The 24,443-nt window shown below is 43.1% G+C and overlaps 1 protein-coding gene across 1 annotated transcript in view; it reads right to left on the bottom strand.

Moving 5' to 3' along the window:
* LOC307137564 (transmembrane protein 132C) overlaps nucleotides 1-24,443 on the bottom strand; it is a 212,819-nt gene that overhangs the window by 11,439 nt on the left and 176,937 nt on the right. Inside the window, exons 5-6 of the mRNA XM_079835305.1 lie at nucleotides 12,627-12,770; nucleotides 2,161-2,369 (exon numbers count right to left, since the gene is read on the bottom strand). Of these exons, the coding sequence (XP_079691431.1) occupies nucleotides 2,161-2,369; nucleotides 12,627-12,770 (353 nt within the window). The remainder of the gene's footprint in view (nucleotides 1-2,160; nucleotides 2,370-12,626; nucleotides 12,771-24,443) is intronic.

The raw sequence follows: 24,443 nt of genomic DNA, 5'->3' as shown, positions 1-24,443 counted from the left end.
TAAATAAAAAATTATGTAAAATACAGTTTCATTGCCAGTAAGGCATATTTATGAGTGCTAAACTTTCTCAGTTCACTCAAAAAGTCATTTCTTTTTTTATAGAAGAAGCTCAGAGATGCTGAATTTCCTGGTAGACTGAGACAAGAGAGATTTGGTCAGAGAATACATTTGTATCTTCGTTTTGAGAACAAGGACAAATCGATCAGTTTGCAATCCACAGATTTGATTCCTGTCAACCACACATTACTGATGACAACCAAACAACTTATAGCCACACTTATTCCTCAGACTCAATCAATGCCTCGCAATTTTTCTACTGCTCAATCAGTCTTCCGTCATCCTCTTCTCACTTATCATGCATGAGTCAATCCGGCAGAATTGTTTCTGGTGGAAGAGTAATTAAAAATTATCTTGTGGATATCTGCAGCGTACGACAACATTAACCTGCACATTGTTTGGTGCTAGTGCGTCAGAGGCAGGTGTGCCTGAAGACGACCCAGCGGTAATTAAAAAGTCAGCGTCCGCATCCTCCCCTCACCTCCATCATGCGTTCCGGAGGGAGCTACGCTACCAAGAAACAACAGAGCATTAAAACAGCTGAGGGGAGGGTTGATAGAGACAGGGCAGGTGAGCTGGAGCATTATTGGTGATGTGCGGTACTGAGACTTGTTACAGTAATGGTTGGGTTTTCAAATTACCTGCAGAACCATATTGCATGTGGGCTGATACTCAAGTTTTCACTGAAAGTTCTTTGGGAACTAATCCCCCCCCCCCCCCCCCAGCACCATAATTTGCTTTATTTTTAAAAATATAATTTTTTTCATATTTTATTTTTACCCAACTTCCACTTTTAATGTTAGTGCATTTTGGCACCACATTTAGTCATAAGTTATGCTCTTAAAAAGATGCCAGTAAGAAGTAAAAAGGGGTTTTCACTGTAATGCCATTGAAGAACCGTTTAAGGTGAAATATATGACATGATTTTTATAAATATACTGCATACAGTATATGTACATTTTATTTCTTTTGTGCAATGGAAAGGTTTTATGGATGTTTAGTTCTTCATGGAACTATGCCAATAAAGAACCATTATTTGTAAATGTGTTAGTCTTTACTGACCATTCTTTGTCCTCTCTCAATTAAAAGAGGCATTTAAAAATACACTTCAGGATAGAAATGCAGAGCTGCAGGTGCTACACACAAGGAATAATGCATGGTTTTAAATACTTTTCCACACTTTACTGTCAACTTTAGGCTATAGTATAGTATTAGGATTAGTATAGTATTAGAAATATTAGTATTGACTGTCACTGATGGCTATTCATTAAATGTAGGCAGCCCTACATTCATGTGTTCAAATGAATTCAACTGTTGAATCAATCAGAAAGTTCTGGAGAGGGTTTTGAAAGTTACAATATGCTTCAATAGTATAAGAAACTCTTATCTCAAAAGATAAAAGGAAAATGTGATTACTTGGAACAAAGGCCGCATTTACGTTACATGGTTCAAGAGACCCAACTGTGTTTTTTTCATCCCAAGAGGCACAGATCGGATATGACCCATGAATGTGTAAACAGGAAAAAAAGAACTTGGATTGCGATATTCTCAGATCGGTTTCAAGCCAGGGACACAAGGGATACAGTTGGGCAAGTCAGGCTGGTTTTGTGCATCGGCCAACTTTGTTGTTTGTTTTTTTTTGGTCAATTCAACATGTAGATATTTTCCCCCTGACGCAGGTGACAACACAGTCGGATTTCATCAGTGCTATTTCTTTAGAGGACAGATCCAAGGGGGACTCCAAGTGCGATCACATGACTCTTTTCAATGCCCAGGCTGCAACAAGGGCGCTCCTTTTTTTTCCTCCTTAAGAGACTAATGTTTTGCTGACCTTGGAAAAGGTCAAAGCTTGTAGTATTATTTTGTCTGCGTATATTGCAAATCGTGTAGTTTTTACTTCCTTTTAGGCCTAAGCTTTTCCAAGTCAGTATGTCTACCTTGGGTTGTTTCGCCAAGTGTACAGTGTAAAAGCAGATATCGGATATGAGTCACTTTTAAAAGATGATATAAGCTGGTCGTCAAGAAAATCGGATATAGTCAGCAAATCGGAATTGGGCATCAGGACCTGTAGTGTAAATGCGGCCATAAACAAACATCGCTAACCTCTGGTTGGCAGCATCAGCAGGAACTCTCCAGCCCCTGATTTGGCTGAGCTCTGGATCAGACATCTCGATCTGCAGGGGGAGTCGAGGCATCCACACGCTCACCTCCAGCTGAGCGCTGAGGTAACTGTAGGTGAAGTTCACCATCATCCGCACTCTCCCACGTGTCTCCTTGCCGTTGACGTATACATAATCGCACCTTTCGGACACCTAAGACGCAGGAACACAAATCAGACAGCAGACAAACAAAGCATTCAAGCAACACTGTATTCAAAGCAGCACTAAATGAAAGAAAATAGCTCCAATTTCCTGGCAACCATTTCGAATTTTGAAAGCGCAAAAAAATGAGGCCTCTTCTTGTGCTAATCAGCGCAATATGTGAAAAACAGTCTGGCCTTTGTGTGTTTTGTGCCGCTGTTATTCGCTTTCATTCTGCACTTTAATGAGGAAGATGAGAGATTGGACAGGCTTTGACTGGCCTGTCCAAGTATTTATTTCTGACTGCAGTCAGTGGGAGAGTAGTTGTCGTTGATAATGAGAGTGTTTGGATGTCTATATTTCTCAGGCTTTGGGTTTGAAAGGAGCTAAGCAGATGGAGGGATGGAGGAAGACAAAAAAAAGCTGATTGGTCAAGTCTTTCTACAGCAGCAAAGTAATTCATTTGCAAAATATCTATACCGCTCTTAACTAATGCATATGATACCTGGCAGATAACATCTTATCTCATCCAATCAACCTGAGGGCTTCTTTAATAACAACAGATGGGCAAGTGGACCAATGGCATGGCTTGGTTTCTGAGCAGCTGCCCATCAGCTCAAAATCCAAGATGACAAGAGTGGCAGTAGTTTGTGAGATTTCCCTAATGTTGTGCCATTTTCTAGACGAGCATCATACTTGTTACATCTCAATACCAGACTGCTATTTAGTATCTGCAATCAGTAGCCAAGCTTTCATCAAATTATTTGGTGACTGCTCAGAGTATCTCATAAAATCAACTCCAGCTTTTTTTTTTTACATTAACCATTTGAAAAGAAAAACAGAAAATCTGAACTCAAAGAAACACCACTTCCTAATAAAGTTTTAGACTACTTTTCTATTTGTGACATCAAATCAATGGTGCATTTATTTGAGCTGTGATTAACTTTAGTTTTCAGTAACCATTACACAGTGCGCATCGAACCCTGTGAAATTAATAAGTCATGTTGTGATAATGGCTACAGCATAATTATATGTCTGAACTCAAAATCACATTGACTTTCATGACAGAATTGTGGAAAGGTGGATTTAAATAACAAATGCCAAATACATAAATTACTTAAATGACAAGGTTGTTTAGGATGGCTCCAGTTACACCACTAAAGTTCTAATTTTCTAACAGTTTTTCTGTTGTGGACTACACTTAGAATTAAACAGGTTTCAAAATCCCATAGAATGCAGATGTAGGATGACAAATGAGCACCAAATCAGCATATTCAAATTATTTCTGAAGGATCATGTGACTCTGAAGACTGGAGTAACGGCCGCTATAAATTCAGCGTTCCCATCACAAGAATAAATTCCATTTGAAAAATATACTAAAATAGAATACAGTTATTTTAAATTCTAATAATATTTCATTCGAATCACATAAAAAACTCAAAATTTTGAACTGTAGTGTCAGGGTCCTGCCCTGACAATCTTGTCTGTCTCATCTCTGTTCAATGTTTCTTTGTTTGTCTTGTGTCTGACCACATGGCTCTGTCTTTGTTTGTGTTGGCCATGTGTTCCTCTAGTCCCACCTCCTTGTTTCCCTTTACCACGCCCCATTGTTTAGTCCTTGTCTAGTCCTCGTTTCACTATTGTGCTCACCTGATCCTCATGTGCTGATCCCTTTTATATTGAGCTCCTTTCCCTCTTGTCTTTGCTGGTTTGTTGTATTCACTCAGTGTGTGCGTGCGTCTCTTGTGTATCTTGTCAGTCAGTGGTAAATCTAGTGTCTCTGTCAGTTCTAGCTTTGAATTTATTTTCTATTGGTTTTCTTTATTCCTGATGTTTTTTATTAAATTTTTTAGTGTAGTCAAGTTTTCAGTCTTTATTTTGCTCTAGTTTTCCAAAGCTTTATTTTTTGGGGTTCTCTTGTTTTACTTTTATTGTTAACTACTCTTTTATTTCCTTTGTTTGCTAGTTCCAGTTATATTTAATTTCACTTTTGTTTTGTTAGGTGTTGTTGTCTTGTCCTGAGTCTCGTCTTGTTTATCTCATGTCTTTGACTCTGTATCCAGAGTTCCCTGGCCACAGACTCTCACTGCCTGGCAGCAGTCTAACAAGCCTCTGGTTCTGTGAGTTTCTACCTGGTAAGACTGCGGCCACATCTGAGATCTACTACCAGCTTTGAGTCCTGTGTGCTCCTGCTTGGTGCTGCTTCTCAGGCACACGGTCCATCCAACACGGTCCTCCGTGGTCATCATTCCTGTCAGTCCTCGTGTGTCATCTGCCCTACTGTTTGATCTGCTTCACGCCACACTCTCCTGCTGTCTCTAGTCTTCAGTCTTGTTATTAAACCCTTGTTGCTCATTTGCGTCTGGGTCCTATCCCTTGAAGAGTCCTGACATGTAGTGTATAATAATTAGGTTGTGCACAAATTATCTTTCACTATACTAAAAATATATATATATATATATTCTTTGCATTTAACTTGGTCAGCAGTAGAGAATCAAGTCAAAATTATAATATTAAAATGTAGTGTGTATATATATTTCAATAGCACAGAGTTGAACAGTGATTTGAGGGGCCAATTATTCTTGCTGACCAATTTAAGTTCTCAAATGAACTTGCATATTCAATGTGTAAACTTAATCTGTCACTGGAATTTGGAGAAAATTAGGTAAACACATGGATCATGGACAACATCTGTCATTGTTAAATATATCCCTGCTGTGAGCTGTGGGGGGACAAAATCCACTGTGGTAAAAAGTAACAAAGTAAATGACGTCTAGGCTTGTAATAATGAACAACTGCAATGAACTTAAATATAACTCCCCACAGCAATTATATCTGTTAAACACCTGTTAAACTGCCTGGATCTGCCCATATAAATGACATAATGGAACAATTTATTTTTTACATCGACCATTGTATTCTTTTCTTCCTCATTTACATATTGTAAATCTCCCACAACAGTATGAGAGCCAGAGATCCTTAGATATGCTCTGGTGGCCCATGAAGGGTATTGCTTTGGGTGTACAGGGTGACTGTGTGGGGAGTACATGGGGTCAATCTAACTTCACTGCAACATGCCCTTCCCATGAGTGTCTGTACGCATCATAACTAGCAGGTCTGGCAGGGCATTAATCAGAAACATTAAGACTGCTGAGGAGAGGGACACTTACAGAGGACGTCAAGATCCCCGCAGGGAACCGAGTTGGGTACATAATGACCCATTCAGACAGGCACACAGAGAGATTGGACTTTGCTGCCTGACGCAAGCACTGTCCCTTTCTGCTCGTCCATGTCTGAGGTAATTAGTAGAGCGCATCTTGACCATCTCTAGACATTCACCGCAAGGTGAACACAATGTTTGGGATTAAATAGCAAAAACTAGATATGCTACAAACTTATGTGTTGGCACAAAACAGAGTAGCTTTTCCAATTGCGACAAGGTACATAGCTGTTTTATGTTGCACACAGTAATGCTTTTCACAGTAACGCTTTTCACAGTAACTTTACCGCTAAGCAAACTATATAGATATAGATAATAATCAAATGCATTCATATGAAGTCTGATTCAAAGAAAGAAAGTAAAGAAAGAAAAATGGAAAATAAAATATATATTAAAATACAAATACAAAATAAAATATATAATAATATCATGTTATATTGTATCAAATGAATGTCGGATTCAAATTAATCTGTATTACTTTAACTGAACAGGTACAAAAACAACAGTGATTAATTTGAGAAATGGTTTACATTTAAAATATTGCATTTTACTAAATATATATAACACTGATGTGCATCACTCCATCAACAGTCACAGTCATATTGCTTCAATGTAGTTTGCTTATTTATATATGTTTTCAGAAGAAAGGCAAAATTCATAAACTTCAACAGTTGATGGCTTTTTTTGGTTGAATCTGAATTGAGTTGATATGAATTTCCACACACGGTTTTCTCTGAATCTGAGCGTAGTTGAGCCAAACCTATCTCTGAAAGGACAAATAAGAGATTCAACTCAATTTTGAATAAATGTGTAGTTAACTACATTTCGCCTTTGTAGTATAGTTGAACTACCTTTAATATGAATAGTTTGTAAAACCACAAACTTCAAAGTAGGTTCTCAAAAACTGAGTGAAATGCACTTCGCTTAACACACGCATTTGCATGAACACACATAAACAATCCTATTGATAGTGTGTCATCTAAACTAATCTGCTCTATCTCTACAACCTGTACATTTCCATAACTATCCTGACTTCTGTCTCTGGATTTTCCTCTCTCATTACTCTCTCCCTCTGTCCATCTATCTGTCTATCTGTCTCATTTGCTGGATTGTCTAGACAGCTCAAAATCGAAAGACATCACAAAGAAATATTGCACATCAAACACATTAACAGCTAACCGTGTTTCCGGGTTTCATAATCGCATCTGACAAATACAATATCAACAGCTGATAACGGAAACGCCCCTTAAGAAAGAAAGAAGCAAATTCAAACATTAAATTGGTCTGGGAACTGTGGCAGTAAAATAGCAACAGATAAGGGTTTAAATACATTTATAAATTGTTAACCTATAGAGTCTTTTTAAATATTGGGTAAATGTAGTTCTGGGTTCTTTTGTTTTATATTTGCAATTGTTGGTCTGGTCTGGAATCAATTGTATGGAGAAGAAAAGCTTGAACATTCATCTAAACATTTCCTTTTGTGTTCCACTTAAAGAAATGCATACAGGTTTAGAACAACATGGTGAGTAAATGATAATATCATTTATGAGTCCGACCAGGGGTGCGTTTCCCAAAACCATAGTTGCTAACCTGTTTGCAACTTAGGTCGTTGGCAATGGGAAATTGCATTGCAACCACCAAAGTTGCTAACTTAGTTAGCAACTATGGTTTTGGGAAACGCACCCCAGAAATGATGTCCGACCTAGAAAAATTGGCTTTTTCGCACTTTTTATTAAATATTTATTAAATATTTTGTATGCATGTTGTGAAGTTGTGCCTAGAGTGTAATACTAATGTATGCATTCCACGTTTCAATCGTATCATTTGTCATGACGCAGTGAAGCATACCAAATTGTGCAGAAGTAATTTTTTGGCCAAGTGGTCATACCAACCTTGTACTCATTATTCCCAGCCCATATTTCAATAAATCACAACGTGGCAGTTATTACTTATATTATTAGATGCTATTTTGTGGGTTTTCGTGAAAACACACCAAAAAAAACCCTGTGTAACCAAGGAGTATATTTTTTAAAATGGCTAAATCTGGTCAATTGATTTTGGATATTGCTCATGTGCAGGAAGTGAATGGCACAGCATGTCCACAGAATTATTTCAAAGCACAGTAAGACCACAACCATGCAGAATGTAAAGTGATGTGGCTCAAGGTAGTCTAGTGAGCATTTTGACAGAAGGATGAAACATGAATGTGGGGCTATACCTCCAAACAGCTTCTAAAGACCTGGCTGAGGCTTGATTGAAAGGTTGTGTACCAGTAAAGAAACCACTTATTAGTTTTATCTACAGCAAAAAAAAACGTCTGGCATTTGACAAAGAAAATAAGGACTAGAGTATGGAAGATTGGAGCCATGTTCTGCAGCCCGACAAGTCCAAATTGAATGGTGTCAGGCATGTTTGTAGGAGACCTCGACTGGAGTGTTTTAATACCAAATGCATGCGTGGAGCCATTAAACATGGCAGAGGAAACTTAATGGTATTGGGGATGCATGTCTTCAGAAGGTGTTAAAAGGATCTACAAAATTGCAGGCACTTTGAAAATGGACCAATACTTATGTTGGGAAAATGGACCAAAACTTAAGGCCCTTTCACACAGAGCACGAAAAAGCGAGGCGAATCGCAGAGGAATGAATCTTTCACACCGAACGCGAAATGACTGATCACCTTCTGCTAATTCATTATATGCATTTAATATATATTATGCTCTTCTCTTTTTTTCCTCGTGTATGTGTCTCTAAGATTATTACATTTGGCCTTGTCCGCTGCACAACATATATTAAATTAAATTATTTTTTTTTCATGTTTTTATAGTCATTGTGACTTTTTTTAAAAAGTTCTCTGTTCTCAGAGAACACGATAACAAGAACTCTGTATCCATTCTCTTCTCCCCTTAGGGAATACTTTTCTTCTACGTTTTTTTACACTGGTTTCCAAAACAGCTCTCTGTGCTATCACCTATCTGAATCTGACACCAACAGCAGCTGCTACGGGCATGTGATCTAAGGCGCAAATCTAATTGAAAGGGCGTTTCATCGCGGAGCGATGGGGGAAAACATTTTTGACACACAGGTCGGAAAAAATTCATCGCTTTTTTGAGTCGTGAATGTTCGCAACGTGTGTGAATAGCCCTATAGGAATCTATTGTTTCGATTGAAAAGCATGAACATTTGCACCGAATATCATTTTCAGTGTGAAAGGGCCTTTATGTTGCGAATTCTACAGAACACAATGTAGGCAAGTATGAAGGATCTGTTTGGAGATCAAATGTGTATTTTCCAACATGATAACGATCCCAAACACACTGTGCATGCAACAAAAGTGAAAGGCAGAGTATGTAAGTTTCGCCAGTAGAGGTCGCTTATTCAAAACAAAGGCGTAGCTTAATGATGTCGTAAATGAGCTTGGAATCATGGGAGTTGTAGTCTTGACTCTTTACCTCCACAATTCATTTTAAAATATATTGTGTGCTGGAGAAAGCTCTCTCTGATTATGCTATGTTAGCCAAAAAATAGTGTTGTCTCTGAGGCATGGTAAAAACGTTACTCGTGGTGAATCAAGAAAACAAGCAATTCAAACAATCAGACTAACCGTGTTTGCGCTGTATAACAATAATTTGTTTTCTGTTGATAAACGTATATCCAAACAGTTGCTCGCCTGTCTAATACAATACATACTATTTTAAAGTCTGTGCCTTTAATAAAAATGTGTGGTTGCCATTTGCCAACTCCATTCAACAATGCCAAGGTTTTTTTAGTTTATGATTACTAAACAACTCACTGTAATGTACAGGCACTGTATTGTTTCAAACTGTATACACTGTATGAACTCTGTTTGCATCATTGAATCAGTTTCCTGTTATCACTGACTACGTTTACATGGACTGCAGTAATCTAATTAGTGACCTTATTCTGAATAAGACAATATTCTGATTAAGGAGTTTACATGAGTTGCTTTTAGAATATTCTGTTCATGTTCCCGTTTTACATGTTATAGAACATAGCTCGATTAATGGCACGTCGTTACGTCCCCATGCCATGCTACACTGTCCGACGTCCAATCATAGCGCGACTTTGGTTATATTAATTATAATTCAATTTCTGTTTTGTTGGCCACAATATTATTGATATTTGTTGAGACAGGCACTTTTGATAAATTTTTAAAAAGGGTAGGGGCTCGAGCCCCCAAAGCCCTCCCCTCTGCACTTGCCTGGTGTGCATACTCCTACACAACGTTAATAGTTATATTAAGGTGTGTACATGTCTGTAATGCTCTCCGATAATGCGACTAAAACTCCACGTCATAATTCGATTTGCGTTTACTTCGAGTATGACTTTAACCGGATTAAGATAATTAGAAATCGCTGTTTACATGGTAGCTTCTTAATCAGAGTATTGTCTTAATCAGGTTAATATTGGAGTATTGTTGTCCATGTAAACGTGCTCACTTTAAAGCTGCTTTGAAACACTCTGTATTGTATAAAGCGCTATATAAATAAAGGTGACGACTTGACCTTTACAATTCATGGTGTTCGTATCAGTGACAAAACGTAGACAAAACATACAATGGCAAAGTGTCTCCAGATGCTCTGAATCCAGGGCACCAGTGCCTGTGTGTGTATGCGTACGCGTGTCAGCTTTGGTGGGGAAGGAGAGGGATTACACTCCAGAGGTCAGTGTTTCAGTGTAGGGTGCTCATCAGATAATTAAACCCAAAGGGAGTAAATACACACACACGCATTGTCATTTTCTCCCTCATAAAATGCTCTCATATTTGTTCCCAAATGGCAGAAAGTGGAAGGCACAAGTTTGTTCTGAAAAGCTTGCATTTAACATCCCTTTGATTTTTCGCCTCTGGCTTGACAACTGAAAATAGACATTCCTTCAGCGTGGTGCAATGTATAGTGCTTTAAATCAAATCTAATAGTTGCCTTAATACACTATGTGTGCCCTCCAACAGTTCTTTTGTTATCTTGGTTACAAAATTGTACTCATGTGTGTCTGCAGGTTCTTTCAGCTTGTGTCTTTTTGATGAAAACCATCTAAACTACAGGAGTGCTTACAGTAAATCACACCACACACAACACATCACATAAATTACTAATTATATATATATATATATATATACACACCGATCAGGCATAACATGATGACCACCTTCCTAATATTGTATTGCTGCCAAAACAGCCCTGACCCGTCGAGGCATGGACTTCACTAGACCCCTGAAGGTGTGCTGTGGTATCTGGCACCAAGATGTTAGCAGCAGATCCTTTAAGTCCGTTAAGTTGCGAGGTGGCCTCCATGGATCAGACTTGTTTGTTCAGCACATCCCACAGATGCTCGATTGGATTAAGATCTGGAGAATTCGGAGGCCAAGTCAACACCTCAAACTCATTGTTGTGCTCCTCAAACCATTCCTGAACCATTTTTCCTGTGGCAAGGCGCATTATCCTGCTAAAAGAGGCCACAGACACCAGCGAATACCGTTTTCATGAAAGGGTGTACATGGTCTGCAAAAATGCTTAGGTAGGTGGTACGTGTCAAAATAACATCCACATGGATGGCAGGACCCAAAGTTTCCAGCAGAACATTGCCCATAGCATCACACTGCCTCCGCCAGCTTGCCTTTTTCCCATAGTGCATCCTGGTGCCATGTGTTCCCCAGGTAAGCGACACATGCCCGGCCATCCATGTGATGTAAAAGAAAACATGATTCATCAGACAAGGCCACCTTCTTCCATTGGTCCATGGTTTCGCTCCACGTGAGTCAATGAGCCTTGGCCGCCCATGACCCTGTTGCTGGTTCACCACTGTTCCTTCCTTGGACCATTGGATACTGACAACTGCAGACCGGGAACACCCCACAAGAGCTGCAGTTTTGGAGATGCTCTGACCCAGTCGTCTAGCCATCACAATTTATCCCTTGTCAAACTCGCTCAAATCCTCACGCTTGCTCATTTTTCCTGCTTCTAACACATCAACTTTGAGGACAAAATGTTCACTTGCTGCCTAATATATCCCACCCACTAACAGGTGCCGTGATGAAGAGATAATCAGTGTTATAATGTTATGCCTGATCGGTGTAAGTACTAATCATATGCATTTTTATGACCTTACAAGTTTGATTACACAATCAAAATATGAGGGAAATATTTTATATTTATTTTTTAATATTTTAAATATGAAGTAAACCAAACACTAAACTTGGCGTATTTATCTGCTAAAATTATTTGGCAAAAAACTACAGCTAACGGTTTTATTTTACTATGCAAAAAAGCCCCACACAAGTAGAACCATACATGAAGGGTGAAGATGTCAATTTGTCTAGGCTGGATGATTACACAATCAAAATATGAGGAAAATATTTTATATTTTTTTTATAAATATTTTTAATTATGAAGAAAAACACTAGAAGAAAAAATATGAAGGAAACAAAACACTAAACTTGGTTAGGGTATTTATCTGCCAAAATTATTTGGCAAAAAACTACAGCTAAATGTTTTAATTTACTATGCAAAAACCAGGGGGAAAAAACCCATGAAGAACCATACTTTGACTACAACATAATCAGTTATTAATATTTAATTTAAATATTTTTGCATGTTTCTCTGTATGAGAGCATGGCCAAATATTATGTCTGCACAATTTGGTATGTTTCATTGCATTTTCACAAATAAAACATTTGACTCCAAACACCACTAGGTAATATGATTACAAAATCTTTAACACAATTTTAATAATATTTAAATAAGGGGTGAAGAGGTCAATTTTTCTTTTGGTCACTATTGTGTGTATATATATAAAAAATGATATATATATATATATATATATATATAAATGGTTTTAGAAATTAGTAATTAGTGAGACCTTGTGATGTGGTGTATAAAATGTTTTAACAAAATTAAATAACTAAGGAGAGTGTGAAGAGTTTTTAAAACAATCCACAGGGCCAAAAGTGTTCATACAGTAGCTGAAGAAACATACATCCACATGTGTGTGGTTTGTTGATGTTAGTGACCTGTGCATGTCCCTTCCCACCTTAACCACGTCCTCGTCCGTCGAGCGACATTCGACCGACTCAGTCACATCGGTCACAGCACCTTCGGTTCCAACGGTGACCACCTTCACTGGCATGGCAACAGTCTTCCCGGTGAGCACTGCGGTGTTAAGGATCTCTGTCTCCTGCACACAGAGGGCAGATCAATCAGACTGCGTTAACTCAGGATAATTCACCCGTCATTATTCACGATAATTCGTCATTCTGTCAGCTCCAGCTCTTCAGCGCCAACACTGACTCGTGCTATTAACCCAGTGAGTCATATCATTCAATTAGAGTCATCAGCTCTGGAGAGTCTCGGAGTGAGATGGAGAGGTCTGTTTAGAGCCAAACAACACATCCTGTTTTTTATGAAACTGATCTACTCTTAGATAATATTAACATGAAAAGCACACCCAGGAAAAAAGTTCACTATCAAGCCACTACAAAAAGAAAGAAAAAATAAATATTTTCACACATATTCAGAAGAAAATATGAGTGTTCGCCCATGCAAAACTCTCTGCTATGACTGCCATGTGCTGCGGGCGACTGCCAGTTTGTTGCTAGAATGTTCTGAGTAGTTTTTTTAGTAGTTTGTTTTTGGGGTTGCTAGGAATGTTCAGGATGGTCTTCAGGACTTGTTTGGGCTGTTTTATCATTAAGAAGCAAAATAGTATTTCTGAGTAATAAAAAAAAAAAAACCCACACATTTATATTTAATATGTTATATTTATATATTAAGTAAAATAAAATAAATTTTTATTTTAGCTAAATATATTTTTTCATTAAAAAAACAAAAACAAATTATTTATATACATATTAAATAAAATATAAAATAAATTAATAAGAACAAGATAATTTTAGCATTAAAAAAGCTAAAAGATTAATAATTAATAACTTAACATAATAGCATTAACCTTAACCCTAAGTATGGGCAATAGAAGTAGTGATAATTGCCTGAAGAAGGCATTTGAGTAAACAACAACATCACTGTCAGAAGTTCTTGAAATATGCTTTATATAGAGAACAGTGTCAGAGGGGAAATTTTCACAGTATTTTCACAGAAATATCCTGAAATTATGGAGAAATGACAGCTACGGTAACGTTTCTCAGAATCCATTCTCTGTGTATAATCTTATCTAAAACACGTCCATGTGTTCAATCTACAGTTCAAACAAACCAAAAGGATGGGTAATTAAAAGTTTGTGTTGATTTGTGTTTTTCCTGCTGGCTGGAGCTATGGGTGAGATGGCACTTTGAGATGGATAAACCAAAATAAAGAAGCCCTCTGCCAAGGTTGTGTTCTTCATCATAGGGTCTTTTCTTCTCTTTATGTCACAGCTCTCGCCATTCTCCTTTAGAGAAAACAGATAACATTATTTAATCCTGAACTGTGGATAATAAAATTTCAAGCTTGTTAATAAGACTGAGGTCTTCTGTTCCTTTTTTTTCCTTCAGGCTGATCCCACTTCAGGCTTCACTTGGCAGCTGATTCTTATTTCAATCATTTCACTTTAATGCACCACAATCGTGAGGATAAACGAGCCACTTTCTTTTTTTCCCTTTATGCATTTAAGCTGATCATTATTTTCTATCTAACATGGGCTGCGCTGTCTACTTCTGAGGTAGAATTTGAATACGCCGTTTCCCTTGATTTCAAAATTATGTAAATGTGCAATAGGAATGTAGTCTGAGCAGCACGAGCTTGGTATTCAAACCTTACGCTCAGACATTTTGACAGGAAGTTATCGCCTGTGTTTGATTTGCTGTCAAAACATTAATTTATCAAGACCAGGAAAATGACTCTGATAAATATTCCACGGGATGGGATGGGTGAAGTGTTTACAATTTGCTCTCCCCCTTTCACTCACTCCCCGCTCAGATGAATTCAAAGAACTCAGCTTCAGTGTTCGGCAGACAAGGTGCTTTCAAATGTCTTTCAGTGTGTCCATTCACCGGCTGTTAAAACCGAACAATGTAATTTTCAGTCAAGCCTGAAGATTACAGAGTGAATTAAAAACAGAATTCCAGAGTAAAACAGGCAAAGCGGTGGAAAGCCTCTCATTGTGATGCCACAGACTCAGAAATAAAAAAACAAAACAAAACTGAGGTGAGGTGAGGTGAGGTGAGTTCAGTTCAGTGAGGGAGGACGATTTTAAACCACACAAGTCAAATGCATTGACCCTTGAAAAATACATACATGCCTCAACTCTCTCACTCGCATGGAAAAAGCATACAAAAAACATTTTACTCAAGGAAATATCAACAAAAAAATTTAATATTTGAAAATTATACCCACAGATTCTAATGCTTTGCTTAAACAAACAAACAAAAAAACAAAACAAAGATAAAAGTAACTATTTTTCCACCATCAAAATGATGGGTATGTGAATGTTTGCACAGGAATAGAAGGATTATAGTACTCTACCCTTCCAATATTCTAAAAAGTAATATAGACCAGTCTCTCCAAATTCATAAATCCACATACAGTAAGAAGCCAACCTTAATCCAGTTCAGTCACACGAAAGTCCCATAAGTCTGTGCCAAATTCTCTCTAAATGAATGTTGAATGTTGAAAAAAAAAAGGCTTCTGAGAGCCCTATCAGCTTCAAGTAGAGATGCACTATATTATCGGTACAACATCAGAATCAGCAGATAAACGCTTAAAATAGAAAAATCGTCATTTGGCCGATATGAAAAAATTATGGCGATATGCCTTGCCGATATGATAACGTGTTGACATTGCATGTATGGTGATTTATATTGACAGTTTTTAATTGCTTGATTTTGTGAATGTACATAAGGACGCGACTGTCAACAGTGACTCCCCACTCTCTAGCGCGTGCGGCAGCCTCCACAGCAGCTGAAGCCTCCACCAGATCCTAGTGCACGCCCGGTAAAATGTTATATATATTTAGTGGGGGCGCTGTTGTTATAGTAATAAAATGAAAAGTAGAAAACACAAATAACTTGAAGTTGCTTCTTTTTCTGAATTAATAAAGCAGTAATGATGTCATAAATCACAAGCATGACACATGTAAATTAAATATTTTTATATACAGTTTAATAATCTGTAATAAAATCTGTTGGGGGGATTACTGACTTTATTATTGTTATTTTCAGAGCTTTTAATATTCTCTTATTATAAAAAGAACTTTATTAACATTTATTTATCTTTAAAAAGTATCCTTTTGGTAAGGAGACCTCAGACATCTGAAACCAGTATGAAGAAAAAAAAGTTTTTGCTCAAAATGATATTGTATATCGGTATCGGCCAAAATGAGTTGAAAAATATCGGCATATCGGCAAACATCCAATATCGTGCATCCCTAGCTTCAAATGTGTATACAGAACGGGCCAATGGCCATTGGCGTGCGAGATTTGCATTTTGCGCTCTGCCCTGCAGCACGGGTATAAATACGGAAGCGCAGCCTGCAGCTCTACATATATCTGTCCGCAAGGTGCCATGCGCCAGCGCCCAGAAAGAGGCAACACTCCTAGTGGAGTGGGCTCTCAACCTGAGCGGGCAAGGCACGCCTTGGGTATGGTATGCCAAGGCGATGGCATCCACTATCCAGTAGGCCGTCCTCTGCTTGGACACAGCCTTTCCCTTCTTCTGGCCTCCATAACAGATGAAGAGCTGTTCTGAGGTCCTGAAGCTTTGTATTCTGTCCTGGTATAGTCAGGGCTGGGTCTGCCTCCTCCGAGGGCAGCTCTTGCAGGTTCACCATCTGGTCCCGGAAGGGTGTGATGGTAACCTTGGGCATATATCTGGGCTGGGGTCTCAGAATCACGTGAGAGTTGGCCAGCCCGAACTCTAGGCACGATTCATCGACCAAAAATGCCTGCAGGTCCCCTACCCTCTTAACGGAAGCCATTGCAATAAGGAGCACTGTCAGGAGTCTTCCAAGACAAGATTTTCCACTCTGCTGACTGCAATGGTTCAAAGGGCGCTCTCTGCAGTGCCGTTAGCACCAGAGACAAGTTCCAAGAGGGTATAGAGTTAGAGTGAGGCGGATTTAGTCTCCTCGCTCCCCTCAGGAACCTGAGGATCAGATCATGCTTCCCCAAGGACTTACCATCAACTACATAATGATGTGCAGCGATAGCGGCAACATACACTTTGAGGGTGGAGGGAGACAGCCTTCACTCCAACCCATCTTGCAGGAAGGAAAGCACAGAACTGACGAACATCTTCGGGGGTCTTCTCGTCGAGAAGAGCACCACTCAATGAATAGGTTCCACTTAATAGAGGAGCCTCGTAGGCTGGGCTGATCCTGCTGGGCTTTAGCGTGAGTAGGAGCGGCGGCAGGGGGACGCCCCTTGGCGGATGGGTGGGTTGGAGGCAGCAGTGGCCCGCCGGGGCAGGGTGTGTTTGATGGCCTCCGTCTGCAGCCGAGAACTGCTGGGCGAAGCTCTCGACCGCGACACCAGGTTGAGCTAGAGATGGCGCTCCTGGACCACCATGGTAGACATTGCCTGACCGTCTGAATGAGCGGTGACTTTCGCCGCCCGGAGGGCAAGGTCCGTAGCCACCCGGAGCTCCCGGAGTAGCTCGGGGTCAGGTGTACCCTTGTGCATGTCCATGAGTGCCTGGGCTTGATGCACCTGGAGCAATGCCATGGCATGCAGGGCGGACGCAGTCTGTCCACAGGCTCTGTAAGCTTTGCCCGTTAGAGTGGACGTAAACTTACAGGCCTTGGATGGGAGACGCGGATTACACTCCACTGGCGGGATCTCCACGTACCCCTTGGCTGGCCCGCCATTGAGGGAAGTGAGGAGGGAGGAGCCACTGGGCCGGTTTCTGAGATACTCCCCGAGAAACCAATCATCCAACCTAGAAGGCTCGGGACACGGTGGAGGGTTCCACATGAGCCCAACCTTTTCGGCGGCCCGGGCAAGCATAGCCGTCAACTCTGGGTCTGTCTAGGGCAACACTACACTCCCAGAGGGAGGCGACGCAGCCGAGTCTTCATCCCCAGAGGACTGAAGCTCCCCCTGCGATGCAGCCATCGACATCCTGTCATCGGCTGGAGTCCCGAAAGTCACCACTGGATGCCCATGGGACGGGCCAGCGTGCCCTCTCGGAGATTAGGGGGCCACAAAGTTTGCCTTGGCTTAGCCCTAACCGTGATCCTCAGGTCACCCTGGCTAGTCTCCGAAATAGCCCTATTCTGCTGGCCAGCAGGAATAGAACTAGATTGGGGTATAGGTAAGGGGACTCCGCCTTCCCGAAGGTAGGTGAGTCTCGACCTCAACATCTAAAGTGGGTACATGAACTACCCCACATGAATGCCCAGACATGTTAGACAACGATTGTAACTCTCAGCCGGTGACAGGGAGCGACCGCATCCAGAAACTCACGGGGGGATTGACATCTTGAAAAAGATGCAGTGTCACACCCGTGAACTCTTTTAGGGGAAATTTTATTTAAATGTAATGTGCTGAAGCATACAGGGAGATGGCCACGGCAAAACACAGGGCAGCCTTGTGTTTGCACTTAGTGTGCCAGGAAACCCTCACCGAACCCACTTAAATAATGCTGTGAAAACAGTTTCTTCTCACACCGTGAGATTGCGGCCCTCGCTGTCATCATGCCTTCACTCCCAGCACTCCAAGCTTCTCCTCTTTCTCATTCTCTCTCATTTCTCTCTGCTTTCTTGCAGGAACACTCTTCATCAACACCAAGATCGGCTCCGAAGTGAATGACAAATGTGCACTGCATCCGCTTCCGTATTTATACCCATGCTGCGGGGCAGAGCGCGAGATGCAAATTTTGCACGCCAATGGCCATTGGGCCGTTCTGTATACACTCGAAGCTGATAGGGCTCTCAGAAGTGATCCCATTTCCTGAAAGGGAACTATGATTTTCTTTTCTATTTAAATGCACATTTCTTTTAGAAATTGATAGATTTATATATTTGGAACTTATGCAAACCAAAATAAATAGATCCCTATCATTTAACCTTCAAAATGGCAAAACTCATCCTCACTTCCATCACATAGAAGACCTAAATCTGCACTCATTCTATTGCCCTTTCCATAAAATACTGCTGTATTAATTTTTTGAAAAGAAGAAATTATTTTGTTTTTTTATACATAAATACAACTATACTACAATAAACACTTCAAATAAATAAATAACTGCAATCATATTATTGATGCTACTATCTATAAAAAAATCCCAATGGGTAAATACATTACTGCAATTCCACTGTGGGACAGTGTTGCCATATGGCAACATAGCTATTTTTTTCGTAGGTACAGCCTTGCCAATATGGAAACATTGATTTCCCTTTCGAAAGGGAACTCGCGCTGCGTCAGCTTGACGCTACGGGGGAACGCCTCCAGCGTGACAGGTGTCTGAGCTACAATCGAATCACATCAGTCCTACTGACCGGCGACAGCCGATGATGTCATCAGGGTGCGACCAGGAAGTATATAAGGGCGCCTCTGCCAACATGACACCGCTTCTTCGTCTTCAGTGACTGTCTTGTCTGGTGTACTACATAGAAAAGAATCACGTTAGTTGAAGGATGAAGTGCGCACAGAAGACGCGGCACTTTAGAAAGTGCGCGGATCCGTGTCCGAGGTATCTGACGCCTGAAGACACGCATAATCTCTGTGTGTACTGTCTGGGGGAAGAGCACGCGCGGGAGGTTCTCGAGGGAGCCTCTTGCGCGAATTGCGAGCGTTTTCCCATCCGAACGCTCCGCTCTCGCCTGGCCCTCTTCTCGAGGGAAGAGGGGCCAGCGTCTGGGGACGGTCCTGCTCACGCTGAGGCTGAGCGGCGACGTAGGTCCTGGGGTTCCCAGACGGACCTGGCTCGTCGCCTGGAGGAGGGTGTGGTCCTCACAGACGATCAGCCAGGTCGCGAGGGGCGGCTGGCGGAGGAGGAGTCGGATCTCTCCTCCTCGTCAGCTGATGCTCTTCCAATCGAGCAGAGGATGGCTGGGCAGGGTGGTGATGAATCGGTTGAGGCCGAACCCTCTCAGCCATCTTGCCCCGTGTATGCGGAGTTGATGGATGTTATGGAGCGCGCCACCAACAGGCTGGAGTTACATTGGCGGCGTGCTAGGAGAGAACCCGAGCGTCCAGGTCGACTGGATGATCGCTTTCTCTCTGGCCATAACTCATCACCTCTGGGGAGCCTTCCATTCCTCCCCGATCTGCACGTGCAGATCGTGGGGGCATGGAAGAACCCATACTCGGCCAGGATAATTCGGCATCAGCGTGGAAGCTTCGCTGATGTCGAAGGATTGACCGAGTCTGGGTACGTGTCGATGCCTCCTATCGATGAGACGTTTGCGAACTATCTCGCATCGGGGAGGCCATCGACACTTAGAGCTCCCACCCTGCCGTCTAAAGCGATGAGAAACACCTCGCGCTTGAATGGCAGGGCGTACACGTCAGCGGGTCAGGCCGCTGCAGCACTGCACACCACTGCGGTGCTGCAGGCATACCAGGCCGACCTGCTGAAGGATCTTGATCAGGGGGAGGGCCTACCCCCTGACGCGATGGCTGAGCTCCGCCTCACCACAGATCTGGCTCTCCGTGCTTCCAAACAAACGGCGGTCGCCATTGGGCGCTCAATGGCGGCTATGGTAGCTACGGAGAGGCATCTGTGGCTGAACCTTGCGGACATCGGGGTGAAAGAGAAGGCCTTTCTCCTCGATGCCCCGGTTTCGCCCTCTGAACTCTTTGGCACCTCCGTCGAGGCGGTGGTGGAAAGATTCAGAGAGGCGAAGGCGCGCTCAGCTGCATTTAAATCATGCATTCCGCGGAGATCCGGGGCCGCACCCTGGCAGGCGGGAGGCCCTGGTCCGTCATGGCCCGAGGACCAGCGACAGGACCAGCGAGCCAGTGTCGCCTCTCGTGCGCCCCCTCAGTGGCGGAGTAGGGCGCAAAAGAGGCGGGACTCCCGCACTAGGAGTCGGAAGGACGCTGGAGAGCGAGGTCGGTTCCAGCGAAGAAGACCACGCTGGGACAGGTCTCCTCCCCCTAGGGCGCGCTGAGACTAGGGAGGCGTCCTTCTCCTAGTTCTTTCTCCCCAGGCGCTTTTACACCAGGCCGGGCGGGCCCATGATGAGCGGAGAATCCGTCAGACTCTGACGGCCTGCCTGGCTTGGTGCGTGAGTGCGCCTCCCTCAGCCCCGTGGTAGTATTACACCTAAGCATTCATATGGGAATAAAGCTTGTGGGTCGATATCATGGTGTGCCGCAGGAGAGTGGGTAAGTCCCCTATAAATGGGAAATTATTTCATATATTTCTGACTTATGCTCCCTGCTGAGGGCTTCGGGGATCGCTGGATATTTCTAAAAGGGCCTGTAGTTCCCCTGTTAGGTTGGCTAGAACGATTACCAGTTGCTTAAGCTTGGTATAATTGAGCTAGTAGTGCTAGTGGAGGCCAGCAAATACTATATATGCTACACGCTGTGTGTGCTGTACACCTCTTTATTTTTCCCAGTTCTAAAAATGCGTTAGATTAACGCTGGGTTTGCTGCTTTTTCCTGAGGGTTTGTAGCGAAAAAAAAAAAAAAAAAAAAAAAAAAAAAGAGGGGCTTGTTTTTCTGAGGAAAGGCTAGGCATTTTTTCTCCTAGTATTAAACTACTAACTGGTAGCGGTCTCAGGGTAAGGCGGTCTGTTTTTTCTCTCAGTATAAATTTCTGGAGAATGCAGGATCAGACTATGCTAGAACTACAGTTAGATCTAGGGCCAGATCTATGTAATGACTGGCACTTTACTCAAGTGCCCTTTTTGCTATAATGCAATAATAGTGGCCCTGTTCGGGATCTCGGGTATAGATCTAGATTGGCCTAGGCTTTCTAGGGATTACGGAGTCGCGCGCAGAGAAGCGCTAGCGCTCCGGGTAGCTGTTCCTTTTTTGAACTTAGCTTTATTATTTGTCCCTAATGCAGCCTCCTCTTACGCAGAGTAGTCCGGCCAAGGCCCGCCCCCTTGCCTGCGTTCTGGGGGCTTTGCTAGTAATGCAGGTTGGTGCTGTGCAGAATTGATAGCGACTTAGCCAGTAGTCGTGGGGCAGGGTTAAGGCGTTTTTTCATGCAAGTATGAAAATTCCGTATGCATATTCAACCCGGCCCTCCAGAGCTAGTGTTTAGAGGCCGCCAGTTTTTTGGCAGGCGCTGGCCTTTTTAATATAAATTTTCATGGCCAGTTGGTCGTACTCCCCTGACAAAGCAGGGTAGATTTGAGTACCTCCACATCCAGCTCTGTATCATTCTGCCTCACCCATGGCTCGGGTTGAGCAGCACTTCACAGCCTTTTTGTTTATGTAGGTTTGGTTGTGAGCTCCCTTGTAGCCAGAGCATTTCCATGGCTGACGCCCTCACATGGTATGATAGGCGCTATTAAAGCTAGGACCTTCATGAGGTGGGTGGCGTATGTGGTACTCCCCCCGTTTAGGGGGTACAGGGCATTTGGTTTGCCGAGTACCCTGCTATGGACAATGTGATTAGGTTCCAGTGTTTGTAGGCGCTGCCGATAAGATTGCACCATTGTACAGTTGGCTCCAGAAGGAATTGGAGGCCTTCGGGATGGGTCACCCAGCTAGGCTGGGATGATTTTTAGGCCAGCTGGCTGTGAGTAGCCAGCTGGGGCAGTCTTGGCAGTAGACTCCAGGTCAGGTGGTAGGCCTCAGAGTTAGGCCTCCTTGCGAGTGAGTCCCGACGTTTGGGGAGGTTGGCAAATTACTAGCTGCAACCTTGAACATAGGTAGTCAGCCTTGGTAGGCCTCTGCAAAGTTCGGCCCCTTGTGTACACTATATATATTACTCCCCAACGATGTCGGTTTCAAGTAGCAGTTCCCAACTATAACCCTTGTCAGCAGTTGGATGTTTATTTTTGTCAGCCAGCAGAGAAGCTACTGTCAGCCCAAGGTTATAACATTGCAGTTTTTCACTCCTGTCACCAGGAAGCTGTCCCTGCAGGCCTGCTGTGAGGTGGTAGGCCCCATTAGACCTCCCTGGAAGCAGGCTCCCATTCGCCAGTCGCTGTGTCAGCTAGCATGGGCTGCTAAGCTGTTGTTGGGTGGTAGGCCGCATCAGGCCTCCCTAAGACTGGTCGTAAGGTAGTAGGCCTCACCGGGCCTCCCTAACGGCATGTTCCTGGGCTCCAGTCACCTGAGAAACAGCTAGCACGGGTCGCTATCAGGTAGTAGGCCTCACTAGGCCTCCCTGAGGCTTGCTATCAGGTAGTAGGCCTCACTAGGCCTCCATGAGGGCGAGTTCCCGAGTCAGGATACTCGGCTAGCTGGTGTAGCTTGACCTTCAGGTAGTAGGCCTTCACTAGGCCTCCCTGAGAAAACGAGTCTCCGTTTTCCAGCTACTTTGACAGTCGGCTTCAACTGCTATCAGGTAGCAGGCCTCGCCAGGCCTCCCTCTAAGCGAGTTCCTGAGCATGACCTCTCAGGCTTCTCTGGCATACACTGGGCCTCACTAGGCCTCCCTAATGGGGCTTTGGATCTCAGTTCAAAGACTTTTGACTGGCATGATGCTGACAGCTAGTGGTCACCCTAGCGCGACTGGTGTCGCTTCTGCTACTTGGTCCCCAAGGAGGGGATTTCAGCCTGCAACCTGGTTTACCTACCGGGCAGCCCCCTTTAAGCTCCCCTCCTTTCGGAAGGGTCATATGTGAGCCAAAGCTGCCTGGGCCTGATCGGGTGGTCGTAGGCCCCTAGGGTGGCCTCCCAATTAGATCAGTTTTTAGGCCAGTCTGGCCTCCTGAGTGTTTCTATCTGATAATAGCTCAGTAGATCCTAGGATTGAGCAGATTACTCCCCTCGCTGGCAAGGGTAGAAAGCGCTGTGCTGAGTGCTGCTCTCCGGGATTCCCGTCTCTGAGATCCGGTCCGAGGAGGCCACTGCCATTCTGCAGTCCCTGGGACTGGATGCCTCTTCAGGAGGCGAGTGTCCAGAGGCTCTGTTATCGAACAGACAGGGATGGCCCGGCTGAAGTGCCCGTTGAAAAAGGCATCAAGCTAGGCCTCCTTGGTGGCGGTAGTGGCTGGCTGGGGCGCCCTAGGGCCCCCTAGCCACATTCCCTTAAAGGAGCCCCCTTCTTTCGAATGGGTTGGATCCGGGCCTTTGAGCGGCCTGGGTAGAGCTTCTCTAAGTGTTCGAAGCTTCCTACTCGGGCTTATAGCTTGGGCTATGACCGTAGGGAATGCTGTCACTGACAGCCTTATGTGACCAGAGGGGGAGTGGTTCAGGCATTTCAGTTGAATTTGTTTGTTCTGACAGTGGTCACTGCCAGTAGGCATGCACTCCCCTCGGCATGGCGGTGTTGGTATTTCGTTCCCCGTAGCGTCAAGCTGACGCAGCGCGAGTTCCCTTTCGAAAGGGAACGTCTCCGGTTACGTATGTAACCTAGGTTCCCTGAGAACAGGGAACGAGACGCTGCGTCGCTTTGCCATGCCTCAGGGTTTGCCTGCCGGACAGTCCCTGAAGACGAAGGGCGGTGTCATGTTGGCAGAGGCGCCCTTATATACTTCCTGGTCGCACCCTGATGACATCATCGGCTGTCGCCGGTCAGTAGGACTGATGTGATTCGATTGTAGCTCAGACACCTGTCACGCTGGAGGCGTTCCCCCGTAGCGTCAAGCTGACGCAGCGTCTCGTTCCCTGTTCTCAGGGAACCTAGGTTACATACGTAACCGGAGACGATTTTCTTCATTTACAGTAAAACTCTATGTTAGACAAAGTTGATCTATGAATAAAAATATCTCATTTACTTACCAAAGATTCTGCAAAAAAAAAAAATCCCCTTGAGAAGGGATGTTTAGAAATTAAGTTAATAGGGC

This window comes from Gobio gobio, assembly GCF_949357685.1.
Source record: "Gobio gobio genome assembly, chromosome: 14".
Taxonomy (NCBI): domain Eukaryota; kingdom Metazoa; phylum Chordata; class Actinopteri; order Cypriniformes; family Gobionidae; genus Gobio; species Gobio gobio.
This window is presented reverse-complemented; position numbering and strand designations above follow the sequence as displayed.